The sequence below is a fragment of the Brachionichthys hirsutus genome, chromosome 18 (assembly GCF_040956055.1).
Source record: "Brachionichthys hirsutus isolate HB-005 chromosome 18, CSIRO-AGI_Bhir_v1, whole genome shotgun sequence".
Classification (NCBI taxonomy): domain Eukaryota; kingdom Metazoa; phylum Chordata; class Actinopteri; order Lophiiformes; family Brachionichthyidae; genus Brachionichthys; species Brachionichthys hirsutus.
In genome coordinates, this window is record NC_090914.1 from 5,419,996 (window position 1) to 5,446,359 (window position 26,364).

The window sequence follows — 26,364 nt, forward strand, 5'->3', positions numbered from 1 at the left end:
ACAAACAACCCAGAGATAGGAAACAGAATTTTCTGCACAAACTGCATCTTGTGTAACAAAACATACCCTCTCTCCTTTTCCTTCCTGTCACATAAATGGACCATTTTTTGTTTTTATGAATTGGCATTCCTGGCAGTCACCCCTGCTGCCTACACTGCCAGGCTGTGATTGACAACTTTGGCATGCAGGTTGGAACTTGGGCCAGCCAGTGAGACCCAACCCCACAGGATCACATGCAGAATTTGTCATCTAAATAGCAGGGGGATTACATTTAATTTGTCCGACATGACTGGGGGGGGGGGGGGGGGGGGGGTAGAAAGGCAGCCAAAACGTGACGAGGCCTAATCCTTCTGAAAAAGACTCAACTGTTGCCCCTAATCAGAGCAAATGGAGAGAGGGAATTCCTATGAAGGCCCCTGGAGTTACTCAGGAGCCTTTGTGACAACCCTGGTCCAGTGTCGGTCTGAGTGACTGAGAAAGTTGCAGGGTTTTGGGTCAAGTGGTGCATTGCATGTAAATCAGTTGCTTACTGAAGCCAGTTTGCTAATGTAATGGGATGTGGCATTAGGGATCGATGCAACCAATCCGTACGTCACCGTGAAGAATAGCAAAGTCACATAATCAAATAAGTCAAAAAGCAGCGACCAATTTCTTACCGGCAAGAGAAGATGAATAATGTCTAAGTCTGAGAGGAACCGGCCACTCTGCTGTGAGCAGAGGCTTACAGTGCAGAAAGAGGGCGAGGAAAGCGAGCAGTGGGTGAGCGTCAGCATTACTGCATCCAGACAGAGAGCATGCTGCAGCAACATGCGACGATGAAACATTGTCACCGTGTTTCTAAACAGACCCATGTAAGGTGGAGCAGAAATCTGTCGCATTTTACTAATCTCCGTCCAGCGGCCATGTGGAGGGAGACAAGTGCATTCGTTAGCTGCTGCGGCATCGTTAGGCAACAACAAGCCCTGCAGGGAGCATCGGCCTCCCGAGTAGAAATGATAAAACAAAACGCTGCACAGTGTAGCCCTCAGACTGATGTCACTCAAACTCGCTGATTACATTAGCAGTTGTTTTGCATTACGGTGAATTTTCCATGAGGTTAAGAGAAAAGCTCAATGACCGTGGCAGGAACGCAATGTGTGTGTGTGTGTTTGTGTGTGTGTGTGGTTGTGGGGCAGAGCATCCAGTACCTGTATTCTGTGGGCTGCTGAGTGCTTGAGGCTGCGGTCCAGGGTGACCCGGTCAGGGCGTGGATGTCTTGCTATTGGGTCTTGACACACAAAGCCTGTGGTGACACACAAAAGACCATTTTTGAGAGGCGACATCGGGTCTGGACTTAGTTACTAAGTCTCATGACCTTTAAACATAGCATCAGATCTTCAATATTAAAGCAGCAGCATTTTTAAAAATTCAAAGTGTTGAACAGAGAAAGGAAGACGCATGGCTGTTCAACATTTTGAGAAATGGTTGCTTTATAGATGGGGAGAACAACATCAACAACGCTACTCTTGTATCTTTTCCATCATCTGTTCATTAACCTCCCACACTCCCTTGAAAATAACTAGTGGTAAAAGTGAAATGTTGAAGAAGTATGTTTTTGAATACAACCTACTGACAGCTTGGTGCTTGAGGCTATTTGTATTGCGTCAGGTAAGCCGTCAGGTAAGAACCCAGACCCTGCCTTGCTCTTGCCTAAACACAGCAATTATTACAAACACGGGTGACACGGAGCTGTGAGCTACGGCTAGGCGGGAAATGAATGCTGTCATTATTTACAGCTCTGGGATGAAGCCCAAGTGTTATCAGCCAACGGCGACTTTGTTTGGTGCATAATAGACGGGCTATGTTTTACATGCCGCTGCTTTTTTCCCTCAGATTCGCAGTAACGTCTCAGTCCAAAGATAACTTGCAATTTATGACACCGCTCTTTCATTTAATGCGCCAGAGGGGATCGTTTCAAGCCACAGCATGGCCGAGGCCGAGACACACGCTGAGATGCTCGTATACGGTCTCTCTCTCGCTCTCTCTCTCTGTCTCACACACACACACACGCACACACACACGCACACACAGCCATTCCATTGATATCATTAGGCTGAGAGCACTGATAGACTTAATGGTTCAGTGCCAGTTTAGATAGACCACCGCTAATCAGCGGTCCATGTGTCCTAAATAAATCGTTCAAGACGTTAACATTTTGTCATTATTTATCTCTTTTTTTTACTACATGCATGCTTTTAACTTTTGTCTTCATAACTTCACATAAATCTCGGATAGCATAAATTTCCTCTGAAGGAGAACTCGAAAATTAAGAGACATAAAGGCTCATTCCCTGCTGTATAAACTGCGCTAATATCTCAAATTCTAAAGATTGATTTTGACATATCAGATCCAGTATCAAGAAAGTTTATTGATTGCAAGACAGGCCTGCCCTTGTTTTTCGTCTGCGAGTCATTTACTGTTAATTAGTGGATGCTGTGGTGTATTATGTTAACCCTGCAGTACTACTTCCTCTGCTTGTGATGTATGACCAATAGGATTAAATGTGTCTTCTTTGTTGTGTGTTATTTTTGGCAGCATATAATGTATAACTTGTTGGGTTTAAATCTCTAATAGCAAGTCGTGAATCTATATAAATTGAGTGTTTAATGAAGCATATTTTCATTGGAATCAGGTGCATTTTGCATTTAGTCACCGTTCCAGCATAGACTCACCCACAAGCGAAAGCATGTCCGCAATCATGCTCGCCTTTATCTTCAGATCCAAGGGTGCATCGCTGCAAATGAGACAATAAAAAAAAAGCAGAAAAGAAAAGAAAAAGAGCAACATCTTAATATGTTACACTCACAGGCAAGACCAAGATCAGTCACAAAGATGTCGTCTGATTAAAACTAAACCTTTGGTGGGAAAAACAAAAGGTGGACTTCATCTCAAATCAAGTCAAAAGACTGAGACGGTGTCGCTCACCAGGCAAGAGAGGGAGAAAGGTTCACCTCCAACAGCCAGGGTTTGAGGTTGGCATCGACGAGGACATCGAACCCATACAGCTCTACAGAGGGATACACAAAGCAAATCAAAAGGTCTTCACCGCAGAATGGGAAGTCCACACAGAGAATCGGATTTGTAAACCTCTGAGATCGTCTTTCTGGAAAAAACAAAAAAAGAGAGATTTACCACAGCCTCAGCATTTGGCGTTTGGCAACATGGCGTGTTCTGCTACTGATTACATGCATGTTATACAATCCAATCACCAACGTCTGCTACTGAGGGACTGGCGCACATTAACTAAAGTGCATACACATTTCATCTGTCACAAAGTTGGTTACTGAACATCGGTTGATCAAAAACACGCTATGGCTGTGAATCGTTTCATGCTGTGCAGGCAATCATTTCTGCCATGACAGGGAAAGTCAAGCAGTCACTACATATTAACAAGAAGAATTGCAAGGGGCACCAGGAAACGCTTTCACTCTCATCATGTTTGCAGCTTGTCCAGCAAACATGTGTAACATCTCATCCAATCCCTGACACTTTTCCCTCTCATTCTCCTGACTGATATACAGCTCAGTGACAGATTGGGCCTACGTGCCCCGTGAAAGCCCTCGTGCTGCTCTGGGGAGTGTCACCCTATGTAAGCCGACAGCCCCGGCAGCAGCATGCAGGGAAGCCACAGCATTTAACAGGGACAGGGCGAAGCTCAGCCGGAGGAACAAATCCTTCTAATGGCACTTCAAAAGAAAAGACTGTGTCGAGAATAGGCCAGGGGGGTGGGGGGGGGGGGGGGCTTTGAAAGCTACCATAACCAGCACTGTTTGTTCAGGCATCTCAGGTCAGTGCCGATGTTAAGTATACAAAAGGCAGCATGGCAGCAAGCAAACGTTTGGTCCGCCACTATTTTAGAGTTCAATTCATTAGCCTGCGCTTTATGTTTGGAGGTAAATAACAAGAAATGGCCTGACAAAGATCTCTGTTAGAACTTTTCTCTGAGAACATTCACTTATTAGAAGGTATTCGTTTAAAGTGCGGGGGGGGGGTCTCTTGTTGTGTAATAACGTTTCCACAATAATGCGAAACTGAATTGTCAGACTGCCTACAGTCGTTCTTCCACAGCAAGGAATACTGCTGAGGGTATAAAAATGGTAAACCGATGATTCCCTCTGGGCTATTTCAGCTTTGGAGAGGATAAGCCTACGCAACAGATAGGCTGCGTTATAGAATGGGAGCATGTTCTCCACGTCTCTACGTGGGTTCTCTCCGAGGTTCTCCGGCTTCCTTCCACCACCAAAGAAATATGCATCAAAGGTGAACAGGAGATTATAAATCTCCCATAGGTCGGGAGGAAATTAGCGTTCCTGCTATAACCTGGTGCAATCCATCTCTCCTTAGCGGTAAATATTAATTGTACGCTGTCCCCGTATAAAAATAAATCAATAATTGCATTAAAATAAGTATAGGACCCGGGGGGGTTTCCAGACTGCTTCAGTTTTGATTGTTCTTTGTTATCTGTCCCCCCCAACTCAGCTCAATTGTGACATTAAATCACAACGATAACCTCCAAGTTTGAAACGTTTCCTGAAAACACAAGTTGTGTATGTTTTTAATAGTCTGCAATAAAGGAGTAGAAAAAAGAAAATAGCAGCTTTGCTTCTTTCGCTCTATAACGCGGGTCAGGAGCTCATGAGGCCTAAACTGCTGTAACTGCACCCTGTTTTCATGATGGAGCTGAACAAAGTCAGCCATACATCCCTGAGCCAAGAGCTGCAACTGAAGCTGCCACTGCCATATTTAACTTCTTTAACTTCTGAGGATGGACTGGACCCCCACTGCTAAACAGCGCTCCCTTACGCAGAGCGCTAGGATTTTATTTTCCACTTGCAGGCTTATCCAATTCTATCCACTTCTCTTAAAAAAATCAAAAACATACACATACAAAAGGAGATGGAGAGACTGCATGTGTCATAAAAATTCTGCATTAGTCTTGGGGTACAGAGCGATGGAATAAATGGGTTTTGAACGTGCAGTTACTTAACCAGCGGCACCACAACAACAGAGGAAAATGGTGAAGTGTTAAACCACCTCACCAGCACCCGACAAGCAGACTCCATGTGCCGTTACTTTTTCCCCCCAATTACGAGCAGACGGCGCTCCTGCCCCCACGAGACTGCAGAGACGTTCGCTACTAGACATGTTTGTTCTATGGGGGAACGTTGTTAAATGTGCCCACAGAGAGCCCACAACAAGCATCACAGACGAGGTGAGGAGAGGCAGCGAACGTCCGCATCACATCCATTAAAGAGGGAGGGACAGAAAACAAATGTGACAGCCTGAAAGGATGGTGAAGATTTTTTTTTTTTAAACTGTTGGATTGGCGCTTGTGGAAACTTCACCACATAAGACAAATACCCAAAAACAATGTCGTACCCACAAGGGCCGGGCATACTGCTTTCAAATAACAACAGCAGGACGAAGGCAATTAACAATGGAATTACACATGCGTCTTTGAGATGAATTGTTTTTTGCTGTTTGCAGGGGGAACACAGACGACGAATGAAAGTAACTGTTAACACTCTATGGCTTTGTGATGATAGCTGAGGATCCAACAAATGTAAAACATGGAGAGTGGTTCACAGACTGGGGGGGGCGGGGGATCCGACCACAGTCGGCACTTAATGAGGGACGCTCAGTGGAACACAGTACCAGTGAGTGGAATGTTTTGTGTGTAATAAAATAGGCCTTTGGCTCGGCTAATCAGATCTTAGTCAAAACATATCGTAATCAGCATCCCTCAGCAAAAAGAAAAAAAAAAAAAAAGCCTGTCCATTAATCACATGGCAGCAGCCAGGAGCCGCATGGGTGGCATTTTCTCTATACACAGACACATGTACATACACAAACACACTCACAGGAGAGAGGGAGGACAGACATGCAAAGGCTCGGGATTATTTATGTGCGTGCATCTGTGGTTTTGGACAAGTCAGTCATACGAATGCATCGAGTTTCAAACTCCATGTGCATCGGTGTCCGTGCATGTCCACAGGTCGGGCAGATCAGGTCGTCTACATGGTTAACAGTGGACGAGTGACGGGTAAGTAGGAGAACCTGGCCTGACCTACAAGGAGATAAGCAATGCCAAATCACAAAATGATTTTATGTAATTATGAATGAAGGCCTTGATGCACGAAGCGGTAGGCTATGTCGTGTGCGTTTAAGCAACCTAAAAGTCACAACATGTGAGCCGAAGCGGTTGCAGTTAAGCAGCAGTAATCACATGCAGATGCATGTAATCACAATCACATCAAAAAAAATGTGTTGCTTTTATTTCTTCCTGCTTGAGACGTTACAGACCTGTGAAACAAGTTGGTTGCTGTGCAGCCATATTCGTCACGGATGTCTATGTTGAACAAAGGAAATAAATCCTGTTCAAAAACAATAAATGTTGTATTAAAGCCATTAATTGATATTAAAATTGCAGGAAGCAATTTGCAGTAATTAAAGATTCGAATGTGCTTTATGATCTTGCATGGCTCCTTTCCAGAGAAGTAAAAAAAAAAAAATCAAAATAAAAGCATTGACAAACTAAACAATGGCTGCTTTTATCGGGACATTCACTGGCCTGACTTGCACGCATTCATGTTTACTATTACAGGCAGCTGCAAGAGGAGAGGGAGAAACTGAAAAACATTACCTGAACATCACTTCTAGGCGGTTTGGGTGGGTTTTATTTGCTGTAAAAAGATATGAACTTAAACGCCCAGACAGCAATAAAGCTATTATGAGCATAATTCGCCGAGTTCATTGTTTCTTTTAAAATCCAATGTTGTCTTATTCAATGTAAAAAAAATTAAATCACAGAAATGGCACCAATGTGGCGTCATCATCTAGCACCAAATTCCATACCTGGGACACTTTGAGGATGAGGGTGTGTACGGTAATGAATATGTCACGCTCACCTGGATGAGTGAATGAATGACAGAATAAGAGTGAATGTACTTTTTCCATTCCTGACTTTCATTCTAACATCAAACATACGGGTCCATCTGTTGTTCATTCATTTTCCACCAAAGGTGTATGAGCGTTCCGAGGCTTGGTGAGCTACATTTCCCTTTAAACACCCGCATGGTCACCATTTACACCCTGGTCAAAAATTGTTTCTCAACACGGCAGAGATGCTCAGGGTGGCGATAGCATCTTCATGCAGGTGACTGTCTGGTGGTGTGAATGCAGCCCAAACAACCGCCAATCGGAGGGGGCTATTATGTCTACAGAAGCCTGTCACAACTGCAAAAAGTCCTTTATTTTTCTAGCCTCAGAGGGGTGAAAGAGAGTTTGAGTAGGAGAGGGAGTATTATAAACAAACAGAACGGCGGAGACAAAAGGAAAAAGAGAGTGAAAAAGAGACAGCGGTGCTGAGGGAGGCTTGGCCTTTCAAACCCCAAATCTCAGAGAAGACTGCCAGACACAGAGAGCGAGCACAGACAATTAAGTGCCAACACTAACATGGGTAATGGCTCCAAAATGGAGTTCACACGAGCCTGATGCTAGACATGAGCAGCCAAGAAAACAGTCAGCCTAACTCAGGCAGACCTGAATGGCAACAGAGAGGAGGAAGCAGGTCCGTGCTTCAGTCAGCAGGCCGTCCTCGACCGGGCAGCCGGACAGAGGGCAGCAACAGCCAGGAAGGCTCCGCACCGAGGAATGACTGTCTCCAACCTCGGCTCGGAGGAGAAACGGTGTAGTCGAGGAACTGCCTGGACAATGAATATGAAACTGAGAGGAAATGTGACGGGTGTGGTGTGGTGGCAGGTGTGGCTGAATTTGTGTCAGTCTATCGGTGAGTGAAAAAAAAAAAAGGCTGGTCTGAGCACAAAATTAAATAATTACCAAAGCAGTTAGTCTTGTGGGGAACAAACATCTTGCAGGCAGCAGCAATCTCTAGTTCAGCACTCAGTAGAGCTTTAATGATGAGGTCCTCCACTTGTCTCATCAGCACTGGAACAAAAGGAATTAAGAGAGGAGCTCTACTTGGATCGTGTTTGCTAGAATCTAAGGTGGGAAATGAGCACTGCGAACTGGATCATGTTCCATATTTCATTATCGTGCACAATAGAAAGAGAGAAAAAAGGATAGAGGATGAGAAAGGGAGGAAAATGAGTTCCACTCACATGTGGTGTCCTTCCCCTCCTGCTTCAAATACCTCAACACTGCACTCATACTCCACTTGTTCCCATAATCCTCAACTTCGGGGTCATCGCAGCTGAAAAAGAAGAAATGCACTTCAAACGCCCAACTTATAATAATCATTCCGGCTTCCCGGAATAGCTCTGAAGCCAATGCATGTTCAATGCTGGAGAAGGTTACCTGACGTAGTCGCTGCTCTTTTTGTTCAGGCTGTAGTTAGTGAGATGCATGAACGTGTTCTTAATGCTCTTTGGAGTGCGGTCATACTTCACCGTAGCAAACCTGGAGAGAGAGAGAGAGAGAGAGAGATGGGAATTATTGGCACAAGAAAAAGACATGTGAACTTTGTCTCCCAGCACTCACGCAGCTGTCACTTAACTGAATAATAGGGTCGCTTGGGAGGGATATTAGTTTTGGCAGAACATAAGAGGAGAGGATGCCACATGTGCAATAATGAGAATTCCCTGGCATCCACTGTGTACCTGAATACCAACACAGCCCAAAGGAATGTCGAGAGATAAAAGTGAGATTGAAAACTTGGCCATGATTTATCGCTCACAGTTGTTAATCAGGCCAGAAAACAAGGAGGTGGTGGCACTCTGCTTCTGGCACATACCTCTGTCAGATGGAAAGCGAGGAGCGTCCATAAATCAGCCACCTTTTCCTGACCCACCTGTGACTCGGATTAGCCTCTTCTTGTATGAATAAATTATTCTTGGCTTAAATAGCACCACCCAATAAAGATAAAACAATTCCACCGGGATGCAATCAGCGGTATCTGATGAGCACATCGTTCGCTTTGGAACAATAGGCCGCTTTGTCTGCGAGCCACCGCTACACGTCAATGGGTCTGACAAGATAAGGCTGCCCTCTTCTGGGCATTGAGCGAGCACCGGTGGATGGGAACACTGCTCCAGGCTGAACTAAAAGGAACAATTCACTAATTTTCTATAACAAATAATGGAGGCTCTTAAATATCAACTTTGCTGCAAGGTGTTTTTTTTTTGGGGGGGGCTGCCAATTGGTGATTTATACAATGTTAGGTAGTCGTTATCCCAACAGTGTCATAAACAATCCAACATCTCACCTGGCCAGTCCTTCCTCGTACACGTAAATGAGCAGCGGGTCGTATGAAGTCACCAAAACATACAACCGCATGTCGAACTTGAATTCTGTAGACAAATGCATAAATATTAGTCAGGATGAAATAAATAATAATAATCTGTGACAATTGAGTGTTTGAGAAGAGCTCACCATCTATCAGCAGAGGGTTGTTGATATAGCGAGACACCAGGATGTTTTCATCCATTGAAATCTGACTCGGCTGCAGATGAAACAGACACAAACAAACTTCATCAGCGTCTTCAAGCGTAAAATGAAGGAAAGAGCATGAATGCGTGTCCTGCGTTTCGCAGCTCTGCATGCATTCATTCATATGCGCCGGAATAACGTCGGAGAGAGTTCAGTTAAACCCAGAGAATCATCCGAAATGACACCGGGCCATAGCAGGTCAATGCTAACAGGCGATAAAAAGTAGTGGTGGGAGATGGGTCATTTATTAGGTTGAAATGTATTGCAGGTGGAGAAGCTGGGAAAAGATGGGACGGGGGGGGTAACCTCAGGGCTGGCAACAGTTCAGAGGAAACTAAAGAGAGAAACCCCAAAAAAATTATGTATTCCTTTCTTCTCTCCAAATATCACTGACATTCTTTCCACTGTTTCATAAAAATGCCTGCGAAGAAGAATTGTGCACATGTTTTCCAACAGTGAGAAACTTGTTGAGCTCCTCCAAGAGCCAGGGCCTTTTGGAAGACGTTATTTACTCTGAAAAACTGCCTGATCGTTATTTCTAAGACAGCTGTACAACTCCCCCACACACACACACACACACACACACACACGTGACACATATAAATATCATCTGGCCTACTGACTGCTTCAGTTCACACAGTAAATATGCTCGCGGTTAACTCCCATCAGGTTTGAAGTTAACGTGGATCTGTGTTAGTGATTGAATCAGAGGGAACTTTTTACACACAAACAACAACAACAACAAAGCTTATTAGCTGTTTCCAGGCCGTGCTAACCATATGCTGGCGCCAGCTTCAAAGTTATTCTCATGGCATGTGAAAGTTCTCACTCTTCTCGCATCGCTGTCAGCCAAACAACAAATGCACACGTTGCATTTGCTCATACCGATCTCACATGCAACACAGATTTGGTGCCTGTAAACACAGTCACAACCTAAATGTGCATTCAAAAATGGGATTTTTAAGAAAGAAATCTATATTAAAATCCCTAATACTGTGAAGACGCCAACAAAAATCTAAATCACTCACACTGCTGACCAAGTAGATGCCCCGTCCTCTTGATGAGGCGACCGGTTTAATAATCCACGGGCCCTTGTCCTTGGCAAAAGAATCTGAAATTTAGACAAGAAAAATTTTAGCAGAGAATAGGGCAGGAAATCAAATGTAGAATTTGTAATTATTGTAAAGATATTATAAATATTGTGCTGCTTGGAAGAGGAGCAGGTGTCTCACTGCAGAACTCCTGGTACTCAGAGGGAAGCATAAAAGTCTGGGGAACGATGTGGAAGTTCTTGAAGCCGTGAGTCTGCTGCATTCGCTGGATGTTTTTATACAGGCGGTCTTTACGCGTCAATTCATAAGACCTGAAAATGAACACGGTGTCTGGTGTTAAAATGAGCCGGCACTCCATGGTCGAGCTTCAACACTGAGAGGAATCACATGAACGGGAACAGGTCGCCCTCTGTCCGACAGTGTGATTCATTTCATGCTTCCGCATCCAAACTCAACGCTTTGCAGCGGGGAGCCAACAAACACATCGCCTGGACGAGAAAGCTCAGAATGGCTCGGCGGTGATATTTATTGCATACGTTTGAACACTTTATTATGACCTGGGGAAGTGGTTGACCTTCTGGAAGTCTTGAAGAGTGCGTAGTATGTAAGGCTTCAGGTGAGATCCTGTCCACATCAGGTTAAAGTCAGTGCTGTTTGGGTGAACCTGTAAAACAGATGGAACGATTCGAATGGCAGCTTGGATCTAATCGTTTAGATTCAGTCCGCACAGAACATCTCTGCAAAGGGGCCATTAAGACGTGCCAAATGTGCAGCCATTGCTCTTAATAGTGAATAACAGTGTGTTTCCAATCAACAATGTCCACACATGAACGAAATCTAAGAGCAGATCAGGCTGCCTCCCACTTACTCGGAGATAAACAGCCGGCTCTTTAAAGAGTATCTGCAAAGGAAGGTCAGCTCAGATCTTCATCTCCCTCGCATTACTTTGTTTTGTTTTATTCCAGCAATCCTTTGTGGAGGCAGAGTTCACATGGGTGTCTATGGGACGGAGCCAGATGTTTGTAATAAAGGCTTATTAACGTTTGGCTCGAGTACACACTCATCTGCCTTTGATGATGACTTTGTGGGAGTGAAGAAGCATTGCAATGAAATAAAAGGGAATTAATTGTAACTGCTTGGAAAGAGCAATAATGGGAATTGTGTGCCCTCGTGAAACTGGATTCATGCTCTCTTTGAGGTCATTCTTTTTTCTTTTCTTTTTTCATGCGTGCATTCCGCGGCTTTGACATCGGCATTATCAGTCAAAAGGAAATAAACACAGCCCAAGTATCTTTTATCCTGCACATCACAGAGTTGCATAATTAGCTTGTGCAGCTATAAAAACAATGTCCTTTTTTTTTTTACAAGATTTAGGCTAATCTTTTAAATCTGCACAATTTATCAGAGAACATTACCTCATGGAACCCATGATTGGTGAGTATTCCTCGTACCAGGCGACTCTCTGTGCGCACAATCTTGAAGGCCATATGATACCGCTCTGAGCAAATGAGAAACATGAGACAACAAATTATTCTTTGCGTCCAACATTTTGAAGGCAGCAAATATCAGTCCCTTCGCCAATACTTTTCTTTGTCCTTTTGTAGCTTCAGTAACTCGCAACGTACCTCCAATGGAGCAGATGCTGCCGTCTTTTGTAACTGCAGCCTCAGGGACGAACAGGAAAACCGGGATGGTCTTACTCAGGCCACTCCAGGTGATGCAGGGATGATCTCTAGGGGACAAAGTCAAATGAAACATGGTTTGAGTTAGATTTTAAATGATCTCCTCCAACAGAAGAGTCAAAAATCATTTCACCTGTAGAAAAAAAGACTTGACATAGAACATTTCCATGTAGCAACGTCATAAAAAAACCTCCATAAAGTTACACATATATATTCCAAAAATCTCCAGAATGGAGTGATGCATCTGCATGTTTGCTTCAGTCAGGCAGTCGGTCAGGCAGATATCGGACATTATGGCACAACTCTTTTCTGCTGCAGTGGCTTTGTTGCAAGGTATTTTGACCTCATCTTTATCCGTTGTTTATTATGAATGCAAACCGCCATCTAAAAGTGAAATGTCTTACATTTATTGTTGCCATCACAGTAATAACTTTCATTTCAGTTGGAAATATTTAGTCAGATATGGTGATTAATTAATAGTTTCTAAAATACATGAAAGGTTTCTCTTCTCTCACATTATCAAAACTGAAAAAGCCCAGAACCACGATCAGCATGAGCATCACCGGACTAGAAAAGACCTCTGGCTGATAGGTAACAACATATAGTCGTACATTTGCTCGAGATTTTTAAATCTGTTTACTGAACTGTGCCGAAAACCCTGAGATCATGACTGCCTGGAAAGCCTAAGTGGAATCTGCATGTTATTAAGTGATTGGCGATGAAAATATGATCAAACATCTGTTCTTAATACACTCGTGTTCCTTTTATATTCATCAAATGCAATAAAAAGCTGCGTAAAAACTACTATTGAAGATATTTTGAGCCTCTTGGATGCAATAAATGTTCAGTTTTTAATGCTGTATTTCCTTTGTTTCAGTAAATCCTGCATACGGTAAGTGTTTATCGTGTCCCTCTCTAGGGTAAGGGCCATCGTATACTTTTAATATCAACTTAGATAAACTGCCCTTAAACTGTGACAAAAATACAGAGGTTACACTCTAAATGAATAATAATAATAACAAATGATTAAAGTGACGGAGGATATACTCTGCAAACCTGCGTATGTTATGTTATGTGTACTACATAGAATACGACCGACTACGACTGAGGATAGTAAAAATACTTTTGCTTGGATCGGTGTGTAGTTAAGGTAAGGATGAGCCATGTCATCCGCTGTTCCTCGCTGTAGTTGACCACGGTCAATATTTGTTATTCTGTTTTAGACGAGATTTCCTCATGACAGGAGGCTTATAACACTTGTAATAACACTCACTCTGGGTCGTCTTCTGATGGGGAATCAGAGTCCTCCTTGTCCTTGAGCACTGCCGGCATCTTCACAATAAAAGGGGATGCAGTACTCTGGCCGGTGAAATGTTCCTGGGAGTAAATGTCTCGGTTTAACCATGGCACTCCAACTGCAAAAAAAATATTACTTTAAATAATAAAGTAAACTAAACGCCAGTCAAATCGTGTAATTAGTCATGACTAAGGTACTAAGTAGGACTAAGAGATAATGCTGTCCTGAAACAGGGCTTCACACTTAGCTGTTTTTAGCTCTACTAATGTGTGTTTATTACATTATTGCTATTAATTTAAAGATAGCGAATAGATCATGTTAATATGATTCAGATTCAGATTCAGACAACTTTATTTATCCCAAGGGGCAATTCAGTAATATGACTGAACCCAGACTGACAGCCGAGCAAGGGGCTAGCTAAACAAGACTGGTAAGCTAACCAGGTAAAGACCGCCTCAGACTGCTTAACGAGAAGTTTTTATAGTAACAAACAAATAGATAACAACATCAACTTGCCTTAATGCACGATAATTTGCTCGCTGCTAGTTAGCTATTAGCACCAGTGTCATTTGATCGGCGCGGCTAATCTTCCTGGTAACTATAAACAACTGGGTAGCCACTGAGCGTGCGCATGCGCACTGTTTATCTATGAGGATAAATCATTTACTTTCATCCAGTGGTTGATTCAATGCTGTAAATGGGCTGACATTGTTTTGAATTGTTTTCATGTTAAAACGCGGAAGTGACTTTGATAATATAATGTAATATTCTGATCTTCAAAGGCAGTCCAATCGTTTCGCCAAAGAGGCTTTAACGGAGACGCCGCTCACAACGGAGTACTATCTTGTCCCACATACATTCTTTGGTTGAACCGAGCGCGGAGTAAGATCGACATGTGACCAAAATTCTTGCTGTGGATTGGTTACTGGAGAAAATAGGCGGAACTTAAAAGACGCTGCGCTAATCACGTGGATGGTGTGATTGGATGGAGCCATATTTAAAACTCTGTTATTGGTCAGCCCAACAGCCAAAGATTGACCGAGTTACCATTGAAATACGCTGTTGTTATTTCACATCGTTTTCTTTCACATGGTAGATTGAGAGACAAGGTAAATGCACAGCGATTCGTTTAATTTATATTTGTTATAATCACCTTATTGATTAATCAGGTTACTAATGATTGACTAGCTAATAAACAATGCGACTGCCATGTGTTATTCATGTAACATGCAGCAGACGTGTTATTCTCTCTGTAACATTATCTGCTTATTAGGCTTTTTACTGGTATCTGGTGAGAAGTTATTGATCTTGCACTGAACAGATTGAGCCGTCCTTTCGACAGGTGCGTCTCTCACAAACAAAGACAATGAGCCGGCTTCTGAACGTCCTGCGGAGCTGGTTGGTGATGGTGTCCGTCATCGCGATGGGAAACACGGTGCAGAGTTTCAGAGATCACAGCTTTCTGTCGCAAAAGCTCTACACGGGAACACCGGAGTTTGGTGAGCAAAGGAAATGGTATTAGAGCAATGGAGCTTCATGATGTTGGAGCAGGTGATATGAGTCATCAAACATGGGCAATATTAGGATTACATAATAATCATAATGATATAACAATATATTATCATAATAATATACAAATATTTTAGTGTGATAGCATTGAATAGAAAACTGTATTTGCTCAAACTGTCGTGAAGCTGAAATAGAAAAACTATTTACCTGCGACCAACAAACATGATAGTAATCTATTTGTTCTATACAATTACTGCTGTATTTCAGAATAGGCTAAATGTTGATATTGAATAGTTATACATATGTAGAAATAATAATCAAAATAAATAGTATTTTTACCTAGCCCATATATGGGAAATACCGATTTTGATTTCATGATATATATACTTTTCACAAATCCTCAGTAAATGGTCTCCAAGCTCGGACATTTGGTATCTGGACGCTGTTGTCATCGATCATTCGCTGCGCCTGTGCCATAGACATCCAGAACAGAACGTAAGATGCCTTCTCACTTCCTGCCCCTTGTTTCTCTATGCATTCCTCGCATTCACACTGCCACTGTGTCACTCTGGCTGCTGCAGGCTTTATCACATCACCTTATGGACATTTGTTTTGGCGTTGGGCCACTTCTTGTCTGAAGCTTTCATCTACAAAACCGCACCTCTCACCATCGGCGTCATGGCACCGCTAATCGTCGCAAGTAAGTGTGGATTATTATGCATCAGACATTTTCAGGGTATGTTTTAACAGCCATTAAACCCTTTTTTTTTTTTATATTATTCGTATATTCATGTGTTTTTCTAGGTTTCTCTATCATTGGAATGCTGTTTGGATTCCAGTGTTTTCCAGAGACACAAGAGGATGTTGGAGCTCGACAGAAGAAGCGCAACTGAATCCCTGCAGCTCAATTTACCTCCAGCAACAGACACTAGCAGTATTGAGAAGTCACACTTTCATATGTTTCTGAACAGCAGGTAGATATGAGGGCCCGCTGGGTGATCGGATAGTCATGACAGAAAAGAAATACTTCACAGTCTGCATTTATTGCATTTATACATAAAGTTACACATATATATATTCCAACATTAGGAAATCTTTACAGTTCAATAAATATTGCTAATTGGAAGAACAAAATAATACTAGTCAACACTTTATTTTCATTTAAGAAAGAGTCCATATTGGATTCACTACACTGAAGGTAGACTGGTTACTTGGGTTGTAACAACCATTAAAGTCCTAATGGTTCTAATCTCACGGGATGAGCTCAGATGCACTCACGGTGGCTTTTTCCCATCTTGATCACGTGCACCTCGGATGCGTGTTCACGTGTCAGTGTTTCTATTTGATGTGTGTGCGCCGTCATTGACGGAGTCTTTCTTCAGTATATTCAGGGTTTCAAGCGGAGAGCGGCTCCCTTCAGTTGCCTTCTTCTGTAAAAGGCGAGGAAAGCAAAATATTAAAATTAAATTAAATTAAACATCTCAAAACCTTTTATCACTTTTGCATTTTGACAATCAAATTAAAGTTGAGTCCACCACAAATGTCATTTTTAATTTATTTATTTTTAAAAGCCTTCTGTAAATAGTAACACAAAAAAAGCAACTGCGTATTCATATTTCTGTTATACCAGATTCAGAGTCAGATTTAGAAGATTCAAATCCCAGAGAGAACCATCATGACAGCAGGCGTTTTGTTCCACAGACAACTGGAATATCCAGTCGTGCTTTTCAAGAGGACTGAACTAACCTATATTTTTGCACACTGAAAATCAATATGTTTTGCAACAAGCATCAGTGTGTTTAATTGAATATAAGATTTCGGTCTTGCTTCCTGCGTGTGCTCCTACCTTAGCAGGTGTGCATGTTTTGCTTTTAGTGAGGTTGTGGGTTTGTGTCAAGGCAGCCGTTGCCAGGGCACGTTGCATGCTGTGGCCTGATAGTCCTGCACCGATGCCAGGGAGCCTGTAGGCTGCAATGATAACTTGGGGGTCACACAACTGAGGAACCCGCAGGGGCATCCTCATGCTTCACCATCACCGCCAGAACACACCACCACCACCACCAGACTGCCCCATCACCAGATCCTCCATACCCAGCAGCTAATAGTGCTAAATGCTACCTGCACACTGTCCAGTGAGAACAATGTGTTGCCACGAAGAAGGATTTTTATTATTTATATAAAATGCTATGACATTTATTCAACTCTTATACAACTTGCTTCTGTCTGCTGTGTCTGAATCTCACTGTTGGTCTCGTCATTTTTAACAGAACTGACTTTATTATTAAATTATTTTTTATTATTAGAGCGGTGGTGAGTCATTCAATGTGTGTTAAAGGTTTTTATTCATGTGCATCCTTACCAGAGCTTTCTATTTCAGCCATTAGTTGTTTGGAATATTATGGACAGCGAAAGGATGAGGAATGACACAAAAAAAGGTCCCAAGCTTGCATGGCAACGCGAAAGCAGCAGAAGAAGCACAAGCTCAAGTAAAGTTTTGTTTCAAATGGCATTAAAGGTAAAAGGAAAGAGGAAATACAGAGCAGTTGGAGTTGTTCTTTTTTGATGTCACGTTCCAGGCAGTATCCAAAAGTTTGGAAATGCCCGTTACTGTACATATGAACAGTTTACTAGAAAGGTGCCTTTGTTTAAGATGGCGTGTATCTTTGATTCATTTAATAAATGGAAGCAGATTGTTATTCATGAATAGTGGACTATGTTTTGTTATTATGACATTATTACTAAAGTGGGGTGATTATGACAGAGTGTCAACTGCACTCATAATGAAAATGATGCGCGTCTTTGTTCAGGTTGAATTTAGAATTTAATAGTAAAAGAAGGATGCCGTTTGAGCAAGCTGGAGAGTTTCCAAAGGTTTGTTTTTTGTGAGATTGAAGAGGCGGTTTGACCCGGTGCAGCAGCAGTGCGTCCCCTGCGTTCACTGATGTGCACGCCTGCAGCAGTGTGAGGACGGCGCATTCAGCCCAGAGCCAGACAAACACTGAAGTGCTCACCAACTGCAAATCGGCCTGTCGGTTGGCCTTCTGTCGTCGAAGGTCAGACTTGATGAGTCCTGTGACGAATACAGAGGACACGGAAAATGTAGGCCATGGATGTTGCATTTATGTTGGCGAGAAAAATAAAACCGCATTTAATAATCCACTTCACTTCTGATTCACTTCACCAAGTTGTATTACCGAATTGCAGATGAGATTTCCTGTCATGACCTGATTTGTGGGTTTTATTACAGAAAGCAACGTTTTGGCTGTTTTCTTTAATTTGCAATGTGTGAAATCAGGAAAATAAAATACAGTATCTTTATTTAACCACTAGGTGGAAACATTATCCTGCAATATTAAACCACCACTCTCATACTTTATTCTTCTTGTGTTAACAATAGCTTATGTTTCACGTTTCCACAGCTACTGAAATGACTTCAACGTGCTCTTCTTGTTTTGCAGGAGACATATCATTTAGTATGGTAATATCTTACCAGTCATTATTGTTCCGATGAACACAAAGACACATATGAAGAGGTTTCCAGCCAGAGTTCCCCATCGATCCATGATTTTTCCTTGGGAAATTGTAAAAATTATTCCAAAGATCTGAAATGAGATTTAAACAAAAAAATCTGTCATTATGTCTTTTATATTTGGCCTGTGTCGTCATCGTTGACTGACCTGAGCCGAACAGTTCAGTAGTCCAGATGAGGTTCCTTCGGATTCTGGGTAGGTGAGTTCTACTGCGTACTCAAACCCCAGAGGTATATAGCCAGTCTGAAAGAAGCTGCAGACAGACACACACTGAAGGTCACGTTAAAAGTTAATGGAAAATGATTACGCTTGTATTTTTCAGTCTCTCAAGAACCAGAAAAACAGCTCCACAAACATCAAAGGAGGTTCTGTTTGAAATGTTAAATTACATAATAATCCTGTCTGGGTTCCAGGGAAGGATTGCTTGATGTTTTGATGGAACACTATGGGATAAGGTGCTGCTTTCATAATTCCTTGGGAAGAATGGGAATGGAGAGCGAGTCTTACTAGTCACTGTTTAAACAAAGAGCTATTAACCCTTACTTCCACTTCACAGAGAACTCCAGAAAGCTGCTGAATGGCTTGAGTTGGCATCTCGTCTTATGATTTCAAGCCCTGCAGGAAGCATTATTTCTGAAACCCCCTTCTTAAAACGACTAATATTCCCACTCAACAAGTTTGAAACGTTATGAATTTACATAAGCCTATATACAGCTTGTGTTAGCAAAACGGGTTTCTCAAAATCTCTTGAAATAAGTGCAGTTAAATGTCTGATCTAACCCTCTGATCCAAGACTCAAAGCAGGCGCTTCACGCCACGGCTGTGATGATGGTTCCATAACGGCGACCTACCCTAAGAAGCCTCCCGTGATGAACACCAACCACAGGTGACCCAGGTTCAGCGTGAAGGTGTACACCAGCATCCCGACCAGAGAGAGGAGGTAAACGGCCACCGTGGTTTTTCTGGGGAGACGGGTAACACGAAGAGGATCAATGACTTTAGAAATCACCATGGCAAAGCAATCAACCCCCCCCCCCCCATTAGCCTTTTAGACTCTGTTTGTGGGTTTATATTAAATGACAGGTCAGATAAGCAGAGAGGACGTCAGAGATAAAAACCAGCTCCACGAGATTCACCACCAACGCTTTTATTCAGTTGGACATTTTCCCATGTGATGATGATGATGATAATGATGATGATTTAATAATCATCCATGACAAGACAAGACAAGATAAGGTAAGATAAACTCGGATCAGATCTAAAGCAGTATTGAGAATGACAATTAGAGTATAATATTGGCAGTTATATGGAGGAGTCGTTGTGCAGTACACACATTATTACACCTAATGTACATGATAATCATAATAAAACACAATATTGAAATGTAATATTGCACAATAGAGAACATGATACAGAGTCCAATATTTCCATTTTGTATTTTGACAGTTCTTTGTTTGAATTGCAGATTAGCTAATATAAACAAGCTAACACGCTAAAGCACTGAAAGAGCACACGCCGCCGCAAAGCTCACGGATTAAAGCCGGTCACACGGAGCGGTGCAATGTGTTGTTGACTTGACCGCGCCTTTGTGTGTTCTGCTATTATTTGCACATTTAAAAATGTCTTACTTGTAGGTTTTGGTCTTGTCCAGCCAAATGCCAGAAATGAGGGCCCCCACCATGCCAGCAATGACAAGAGTCAGTCCGATTCTCCCGGCCATCACTTCTGCTCCCTGACGGGAAATACAATGTCTCTCATGATTTGATGGATATTTTTGCTCTGGGTCAGACACAGAAAGTGGACGCAGCAGTGTGTGTTAAAGAGACGTTCCAGGACTTACAGGATAATGTTCAATGATCATCCGGTTCAGCAGTGTGGAAATAGAGTAGTAGGCGCCGACGTTCAGCCCTGCAGACAACAAACAGAAATCATCTACTCATGATAGTATTGCAGTATTGACCTCTGTCCCCAAAATTCACAAGCCCCAACCCCACCTGGGTTCTGGGAATAAAGAGTAAAGTAATGGACATAATTGTTAAGTAGAAAAGGACTCGGAGAGCGCTTGACATCCACCAAGCAGCTCATTCCCCTCCGTATCGGATTTACACCGTCCACATGGTGATCTGGATCATCACCAAAAGGTTCTAAATTGTTCTTGGTATCTTTATACGCCAACCATGAAAAGCAAAAGTGATTTTTCGTGAGTGAATTGAATGCATAATTTACAAGATATGATTTTTTTGAAAAAGCCTCCCTTAGCAGTGAATGGGAAAATGTATCCAGACGGGAATCCGGATTGCTCTCAACATGTAATGGGTTCTAAATTAGACCAAGACCCATCTTCAGATTCTTTTCCCACCAAGATCGATCCAGCAGTTTTTCCGTAATTCTGCTAACAAGTTCTTCTTGCGAGGTTTCATACCAAGTGTCCTGTCCATTTGATTGAGTGGACCCACCGTAGCTGGTCACCAGCAGCATGAAGGTTTTGTTGCGCAGCAGCCTCAGAATAGACGCCGTGTAGGAGTGGTCCTGGTTCTGTGAGGGAGCGTTCCTGGCCTGAGCCTGGGCCAGGCTGGGAGGGATCTCTGGTCTCTCCTGGAACACTGGGAGACAAACACATGAGTTCAGGGTGTTACTTCTGAGATTGTGATGTACAACATTTACACTTTATTTTTGCAGTGACAGACAGAATGCCGAGTTAAAACACTTGTCCCTTGAATCCCTTCAACATTAATCTCATTAACAAACCCTTGAAAATAAGAAAATTAACCGCCTCAAATGGGTAAATATTAATGTATATTATGTTTAATAAATGCGCTTCACAGTTAAAGTAAAAATCCTTTAAAATGTAATTCGTACCACATATTGTTAATTTTTAACTAAATGTGTTGAAACATGACTTACAATATTAATTGCTGTATTGAAATCAATTCATTGTTATTGTATCAAAGGATTTTATAAATTGATTCTATGTGCAGATTGGGTTCTATTTACGAGTGGAGACTGGTTATATGTACCTGGTTTGCTAAATTTGTATTTAATATTACAGTAGTAGTATTATAATAGTAGTAGTATTTGTTATTTTTTCTTACTACAATGTATGATTCAGAGGATTTGTATGAGCAGGTGGAGTAAGCCAATAAAGACATCTTCCATATAGTTTTCAAAAGAAAAATAGCTTGTAAATTATTTATATATCCTTCTAGTGTTTGGTTATGTTTTTTGTTTTTTTTAACTACAGCCCGAGACAAGTGTTAAAACTTCATTCACCATGTTCCTCTGATTGTCAAGACGCTTCAGCCTATCGGAGGTGAAAGGAGAACTTGACAGCGCTGAACAGGAAGACAATTTCATTGCTTCCAAGAGTTCCTATCCCGCCTTTCAAATCGCATCTGAAAACGTCTCGTCAAAAGTTGGTCCATTTCGGCAATTACTGCAGCAGCTCTTCTAGAGAGAACGACAAGGCTGCTGAGGTTTCAGTGCAAATCACATCTCTTTCCTGCAGATCTGCCTGAGGAGCCTAACAACCAGATAAGAAGCTATTCTATGAAAAGGGGAATAAAGTTGTGCAACTAGCAATACGCTCTAACACAGCGTAAATACCACCTTTACAACGCCGATGAATAATCCTGAAATCGTATGGGTACTATTACTATTACAGAGAGGCAGGATGCCCCCCCCGTCCAGTCTGCGAGCCTGAACAATGACCTTACCGAAGATAACGACGATGAAAATGGCGGTGGTCGCTCCTGCACTGATGTAGAACATCACTCTGATGTGGTACGCCAGCTCATCCATATCGTCCACATTAGGCACAAGGATGGGTGGGATCAGGAATCCGATGGCAGTACCAAACTGTGGGTGAGAAACAAAACATTAAATATGATGCAGCGCCTTCAGCTGATAACTACACCCTTGGATACAGTCATCGCTTGTCATTAAAGAGTTAACCATCTCTATTAAGTGGAGAATCGTAATAAAGAACAAGCTGCAGAAAACACCAGCTGTTTTTTTTACTCTTATGCTTTTATGACTCTTCACTGTGTGAGCGATGCTTACCTGCTATTAAGAGAAATACAGAAATACAGGCCATAAACTGTAGGAAGGGGTGAAAGTATGTCATTTAATTGATGCACCTTTTTGTTTTTTGTCACACTGGATAAATAAAAGACTGTCGCATGTCTATAACTGTAACGCCAGCCTGGAGATGTTTAGCCTCAACTTTATTGTCATTACACGTGTACAAATACAAGGTAATGAAATGCATTAAAGCATCGAAGCATTACTTTTCATTTTAATTCAGAAAGTAAGTTGCGTAAAAAATATTTTTCCTGAGTCTCCGTCTCTTCTTTATGGCGTCCACATTCAGCTCGCGCTTTAAAGAATCCGGCTCAGTGATCGTAGCCAAAGGAAAGAAAGTCTACGTGAGCAAGTGAACATCAAAACCAATGTATAGGCTAAAAGAGACACGCCTGGTTTCCCAGAACGCCAATGGAGCAGGCGGTGGACACCTCCTGTTACCCAAACCACAGAGATGCGAGCCTGGATGGGATGCCGAGGATATGAACGGTGGCTACTGAACACAAAAACTGACCGAAAAAGGTCACGGCAAGCATGTCTGGGGGCGGCCGTGCCCGTTGTTATCCAGGCTCCGATGCAATTGAAAGCTGAACCTACCACCACAGTGTGCCTAATTCCCCGTTTGTCCAATAACCATGAGGTTAGGAAATAGATCTATGTTCTAGAAACGCATGAAGATGTCACTAATGGTGCCGCACTGCAACCACATGAAGGCGTTGCTCATGGAGAAGGTGCTGAAGAGGAATAGCATGGCCCACCGCCGTGGAGGTCTGCACTCTCTGAGTGTAATCTAATTATTGATTTGATAACTGTAGGAAAATACTCCAGGTAGGGAGACATCAGAGGACATTTAATCAATTAATATTATTTTTATTTTTATAGCTCAACACAGAAATTGTGTCTCACCTCACCTGATTCCCAAAAACTCCGATGGAGCAGGCGGTGGAAACCTCGTCGGGCCCAAACCAGACCGACGCCAGACGAGAGGGCACCCCGAGAATGAAGACCTGGGCGAGGGCAGATAAAGCCTGCCCGAGCGCAGTGACCCAGAAGAGGTGGGGTTCGGCACTGGTCACCTTGATCCAAGCCCCAGCGCAGCCGAGCGCGTTGGCGGACAGCGCCGTGACGCGCAGACCCTTCTTATCCAGGAGGCAGGCGGCGGGGAAAATGAACGGGATGTAGACGACCATATAGAGTAAGGACATCCAGTCTATGGCGATCGATTCCACGCGGTAGAACTTCATCATGACGTTGTTGATGATCCCGTACTGGATCCACTGGTACGAGCTGGACATCGAGTAGGAGACGAACAGGGACAGGATCACCCATCGCCTCTTGTGGAGACGCGTACCGGCGGCGGGGCTGTTTGGAAGGCTGCTGCTTTCTGCCTGGTCCGGAGCAGGTGAACCGGCGGCGTCCTCGTCCTGCGCGCTCATGTCACCGTGAGTGCCACGTGTCAACTCTTACCGTTCTTATTCAAACAAAAACGCAGTGACCTGCTTTAATCTCCTCAAGAGCACAAACACAATGACTTCCCAGGATATATTTGCTTTCCTCTCCTCCAACTAGACGCCGTTTCTATTTCTTGTAAAGCGACCTGCTCCTCCCGATCCTCACTCGGAACGTGCATGTGGGCTGCAGACTCCTCCACCCGGCTATACTGAAACAGGAGCAGACAGTGGCTGCACTCACTACGCACGGATGGATGATCAGGTTGTCAAATATATTAGAACAGACATTCACGCACAGGCGAGCTCCATGTTGACGTTTGTTCGCCTTTGGACAGTGTTTCATCATTATCTAATGATCTCGTTCTTGTCATCATTTAAACTAACCCTATAGTTGCATAATATTTATTTAGTAGGTGACGATAATTAAAGTACTTTACCTTACTCATGGTAACTTGTATAAGTAACCTGCAAGTCAGAATCTGTATTTACTAAAAGCCAGTTCAACCAAGATAATAAGCCGGTTTCACACCTGGAACCCGGGCCCTGAACGCATCTTCCACATACACTCGTGCGGACATATTTTTGATTATTAATATTCGCTTTCTCTGTGGTTGCGAACAGACCAGCGGGGCAAATCAATATATTACACAGATTATTAATATTGATAACTTCACCTGCTGCTATTACAAAAAAAATAAATAAGTGTTGTCAGTCAATTATGATCTCCTTCTTGTCATAATAGCAAATAAAACAAACGTGCAAATAACAAACAAACAAAAACGCAACACCGGGGTGGGCGTGCCAGAGGTGCTGCAGGTGTCCTGTTCAGCTCACCTGATTCCCCAAAACTCCGATGGAGCAGGCGGTGGAAACCTCGTCAGGCCCGAACCAGACGGACGCCAGACGCGAGGGGACCCCGAGAATGAAGACCTGGGCGAGCGCGCTTCCGATTTGTCCGACGACAGCCACCCAGAACAGGTGGGGGTCTGCGCTCCCCACTTTAATCCACGCTCCGATCACGTTGAACGCGTTGGCCGAAATGGCGGTGATGCGCAGCCCTTTTGTGTCCACGAGCCACATGACGGGGAATATGAACGGGACGTAGGCGATCATGTAGAGCAAGGTCACCATGTCTATGGCGAACGAGTCCACGTTGTAGAACTTCGTCATGATGTTGTTGAGGATGCTGTAATGGAGCCACTGGTACGCGTTGCTCATGGAATAAGTGCTGAACAGGAGCAGGATCATCCATCGCTTCTTGTATAAACGCGCACCGGCCGCAGGTTCGGTTCCCCCTTGTGGGACGCTGCTGCGCTCAGCCTGGCGCGCCGGAGCCTCCTGGCTTTGTGCGCTCATGCTCTGAGTCCCGCCTTTTAGCCTATATAAACCTTACCTGCCTAAAGGTTAAGGATTTGTTCTCATCTCTGCTGTTGCGAAGAGGCAGAGATCATTGAAGACAAACCTTCGAGCCGTCAGAGAAATGTTATTTAGCCTGACTTTTACTCCTCCCAGCTAATGAGATTTTAAAAAAAAGATCATAAAAAACAGTGACTGTGGACACAAGTCATTCAATCAGATGGAAAAAACAGCACTTTGTTTTTCTAACTACTGTTTGATCAGATATTTTGTCGTATTTTGCAAAAAGTCAATAATTGTTGTTTATATAGTATGAGAAATAGGGGTTTGGATTAAATACATTTTCTTCTTCCCACTCCCTTTCAGGCAGAGTTGGCATATTATTTGTTTAAATGTGGATTATGTGGCTAGTGCAATGTGGCACGGTTTGTGGAGTTGTTTTTGTTTTCTTATTTTGTCATTGCCTGAAATAAAAATTCAAAAAAAGAAAAGATGACAACCAACAGATACATTGAGTATGACCTACATGCCTGCCTGCTTGTTTAATGTTTAACCATTAAACATTTACACTTATTTTTTCTTTTTGCTAAAAGGAGATAAAAGGTTATCTCGCAACCCTGGTTGGGAATCCCTGATGTACACCATGATGAGACAAAACAGAGTCATTTATTCCGTTTTCATATTTAAACAAAGCATGTAAACATTCACAAGACTGCAGTGCACTTCTCTAATCGTCATACTGTCCATAGCCAAACCTTGTCAAGCAGGTACCTTCGGGTAAATTTAACGACTGCTGAGTTAATGACTTTAAATATGTGTCAGTCAAATAGCTGCAGGGAACTTATTCGTTTCTGTACCGGTGGGAGCTTTCTGCAATTAAAGTAATTTTCCATTCTTCAGCAAGACTGTAGCTCATGTCTT

General features: G+C 42.9%; 3 protein-coding genes across 3 annotated transcripts in view; 1 reads left to right on the forward strand and 2 right to left on the reverse strand.

Annotated features, from left to right (window-relative positions):
• ttll5 (tubulin tyrosine ligase-like family, member 5) overlaps positions 1 to 13,555 on the reverse strand; it is a 32,991-nt gene extending 19,436 nt beyond the window's left edge. Inside the window, exons 1-14 of the mRNA XM_068751614.1 lie at positions 13,494 to 13,555; positions 12,164 to 12,270; positions 11,954 to 12,036; positions 11,096 to 11,202; positions 10,719 to 10,849; positions 10,515 to 10,597; positions 9,430 to 9,499; positions 9,263 to 9,347; positions 8,356 to 8,457; positions 8,160 to 8,251; positions 7,879 to 7,986; positions 2,965 to 3,046; positions 2,712 to 2,773; positions 1,188 to 1,282 (exon numbers count right to left, since the gene is read on the reverse strand). Coding sequence (XP_068607715.1) covers positions 1,188 to 1,282; positions 2,712 to 2,773; positions 2,965 to 3,046; positions 7,879 to 7,986; positions 8,160 to 8,251; positions 8,356 to 8,457; positions 9,263 to 9,347; positions 9,430 to 9,499; positions 10,515 to 10,597; positions 10,719 to 10,849; positions 11,096 to 11,202; positions 11,954 to 12,036; positions 12,164 to 12,270; positions 13,494 to 13,552 — 1,266 coding nt within the window. The 5' untranslated portion in view covers positions 13,553 to 13,555. The remainder of the gene's footprint in view (positions 1 to 1,187; positions 1,283 to 2,711; positions 2,774 to 2,964; positions 3,047 to 7,878; positions 7,987 to 8,159; positions 8,252 to 8,355; positions 8,458 to 9,262; positions 9,348 to 9,429; positions 9,500 to 10,514; positions 10,598 to 10,718; positions 10,850 to 11,095; positions 11,203 to 11,953; positions 12,037 to 12,163; positions 12,271 to 13,493) is intronic.
• A 1,328-nt stretch (positions 13,556 to 14,883) lies between these two features.
• Positions 14,884 to 15,919, forward strand: erg28 (ergosterol biosynthesis 28 homolog). Its single transcript, XM_068752360.1, has 4 exons — positions 14,884 to 15,016; positions 15,431 to 15,521; positions 15,608 to 15,726; positions 15,831 to 15,919. Exons 1-4 carry the CDS (start codon positions 14,884 to 14,886, stop codon positions 15,917 to 15,919), a joined length of 432 nt encoding a protein of 143 aa, XP_068608461.1.
• Positions 15,920 to 16,222: 303 nt separating this feature from the next.
• Positions 16,223 to 25,443, reverse strand: flvcr2a (FLVCR choline and putative heme transporter 2a). The gene is made up of 12 exons (XM_068752080.1): positions 25,295 to 25,443; positions 23,548 to 23,923; positions 22,270 to 22,411; positions 21,013 to 21,159; positions 20,397 to 20,464; positions 20,185 to 20,288; positions 19,408 to 19,518; positions 18,704 to 18,809; positions 18,517 to 18,628; positions 18,038 to 18,096; positions 16,873 to 16,994; positions 16,223 to 16,456 (listed from the first exon to the last, which is right to left on the reverse strand). The coding sequence occupies exons 1-11, from the start codon at positions 25,441 to 25,443 to the stop codon at positions 16,920 to 16,922; spliced, it is 1,449 nt and encodes a 482-aa protein (XP_068608181.1). The 3' UTR covers positions 16,223 to 16,456; positions 16,873 to 16,919.
• Positions 25,444 to 26,364: the final 921 nt, after the last annotated feature.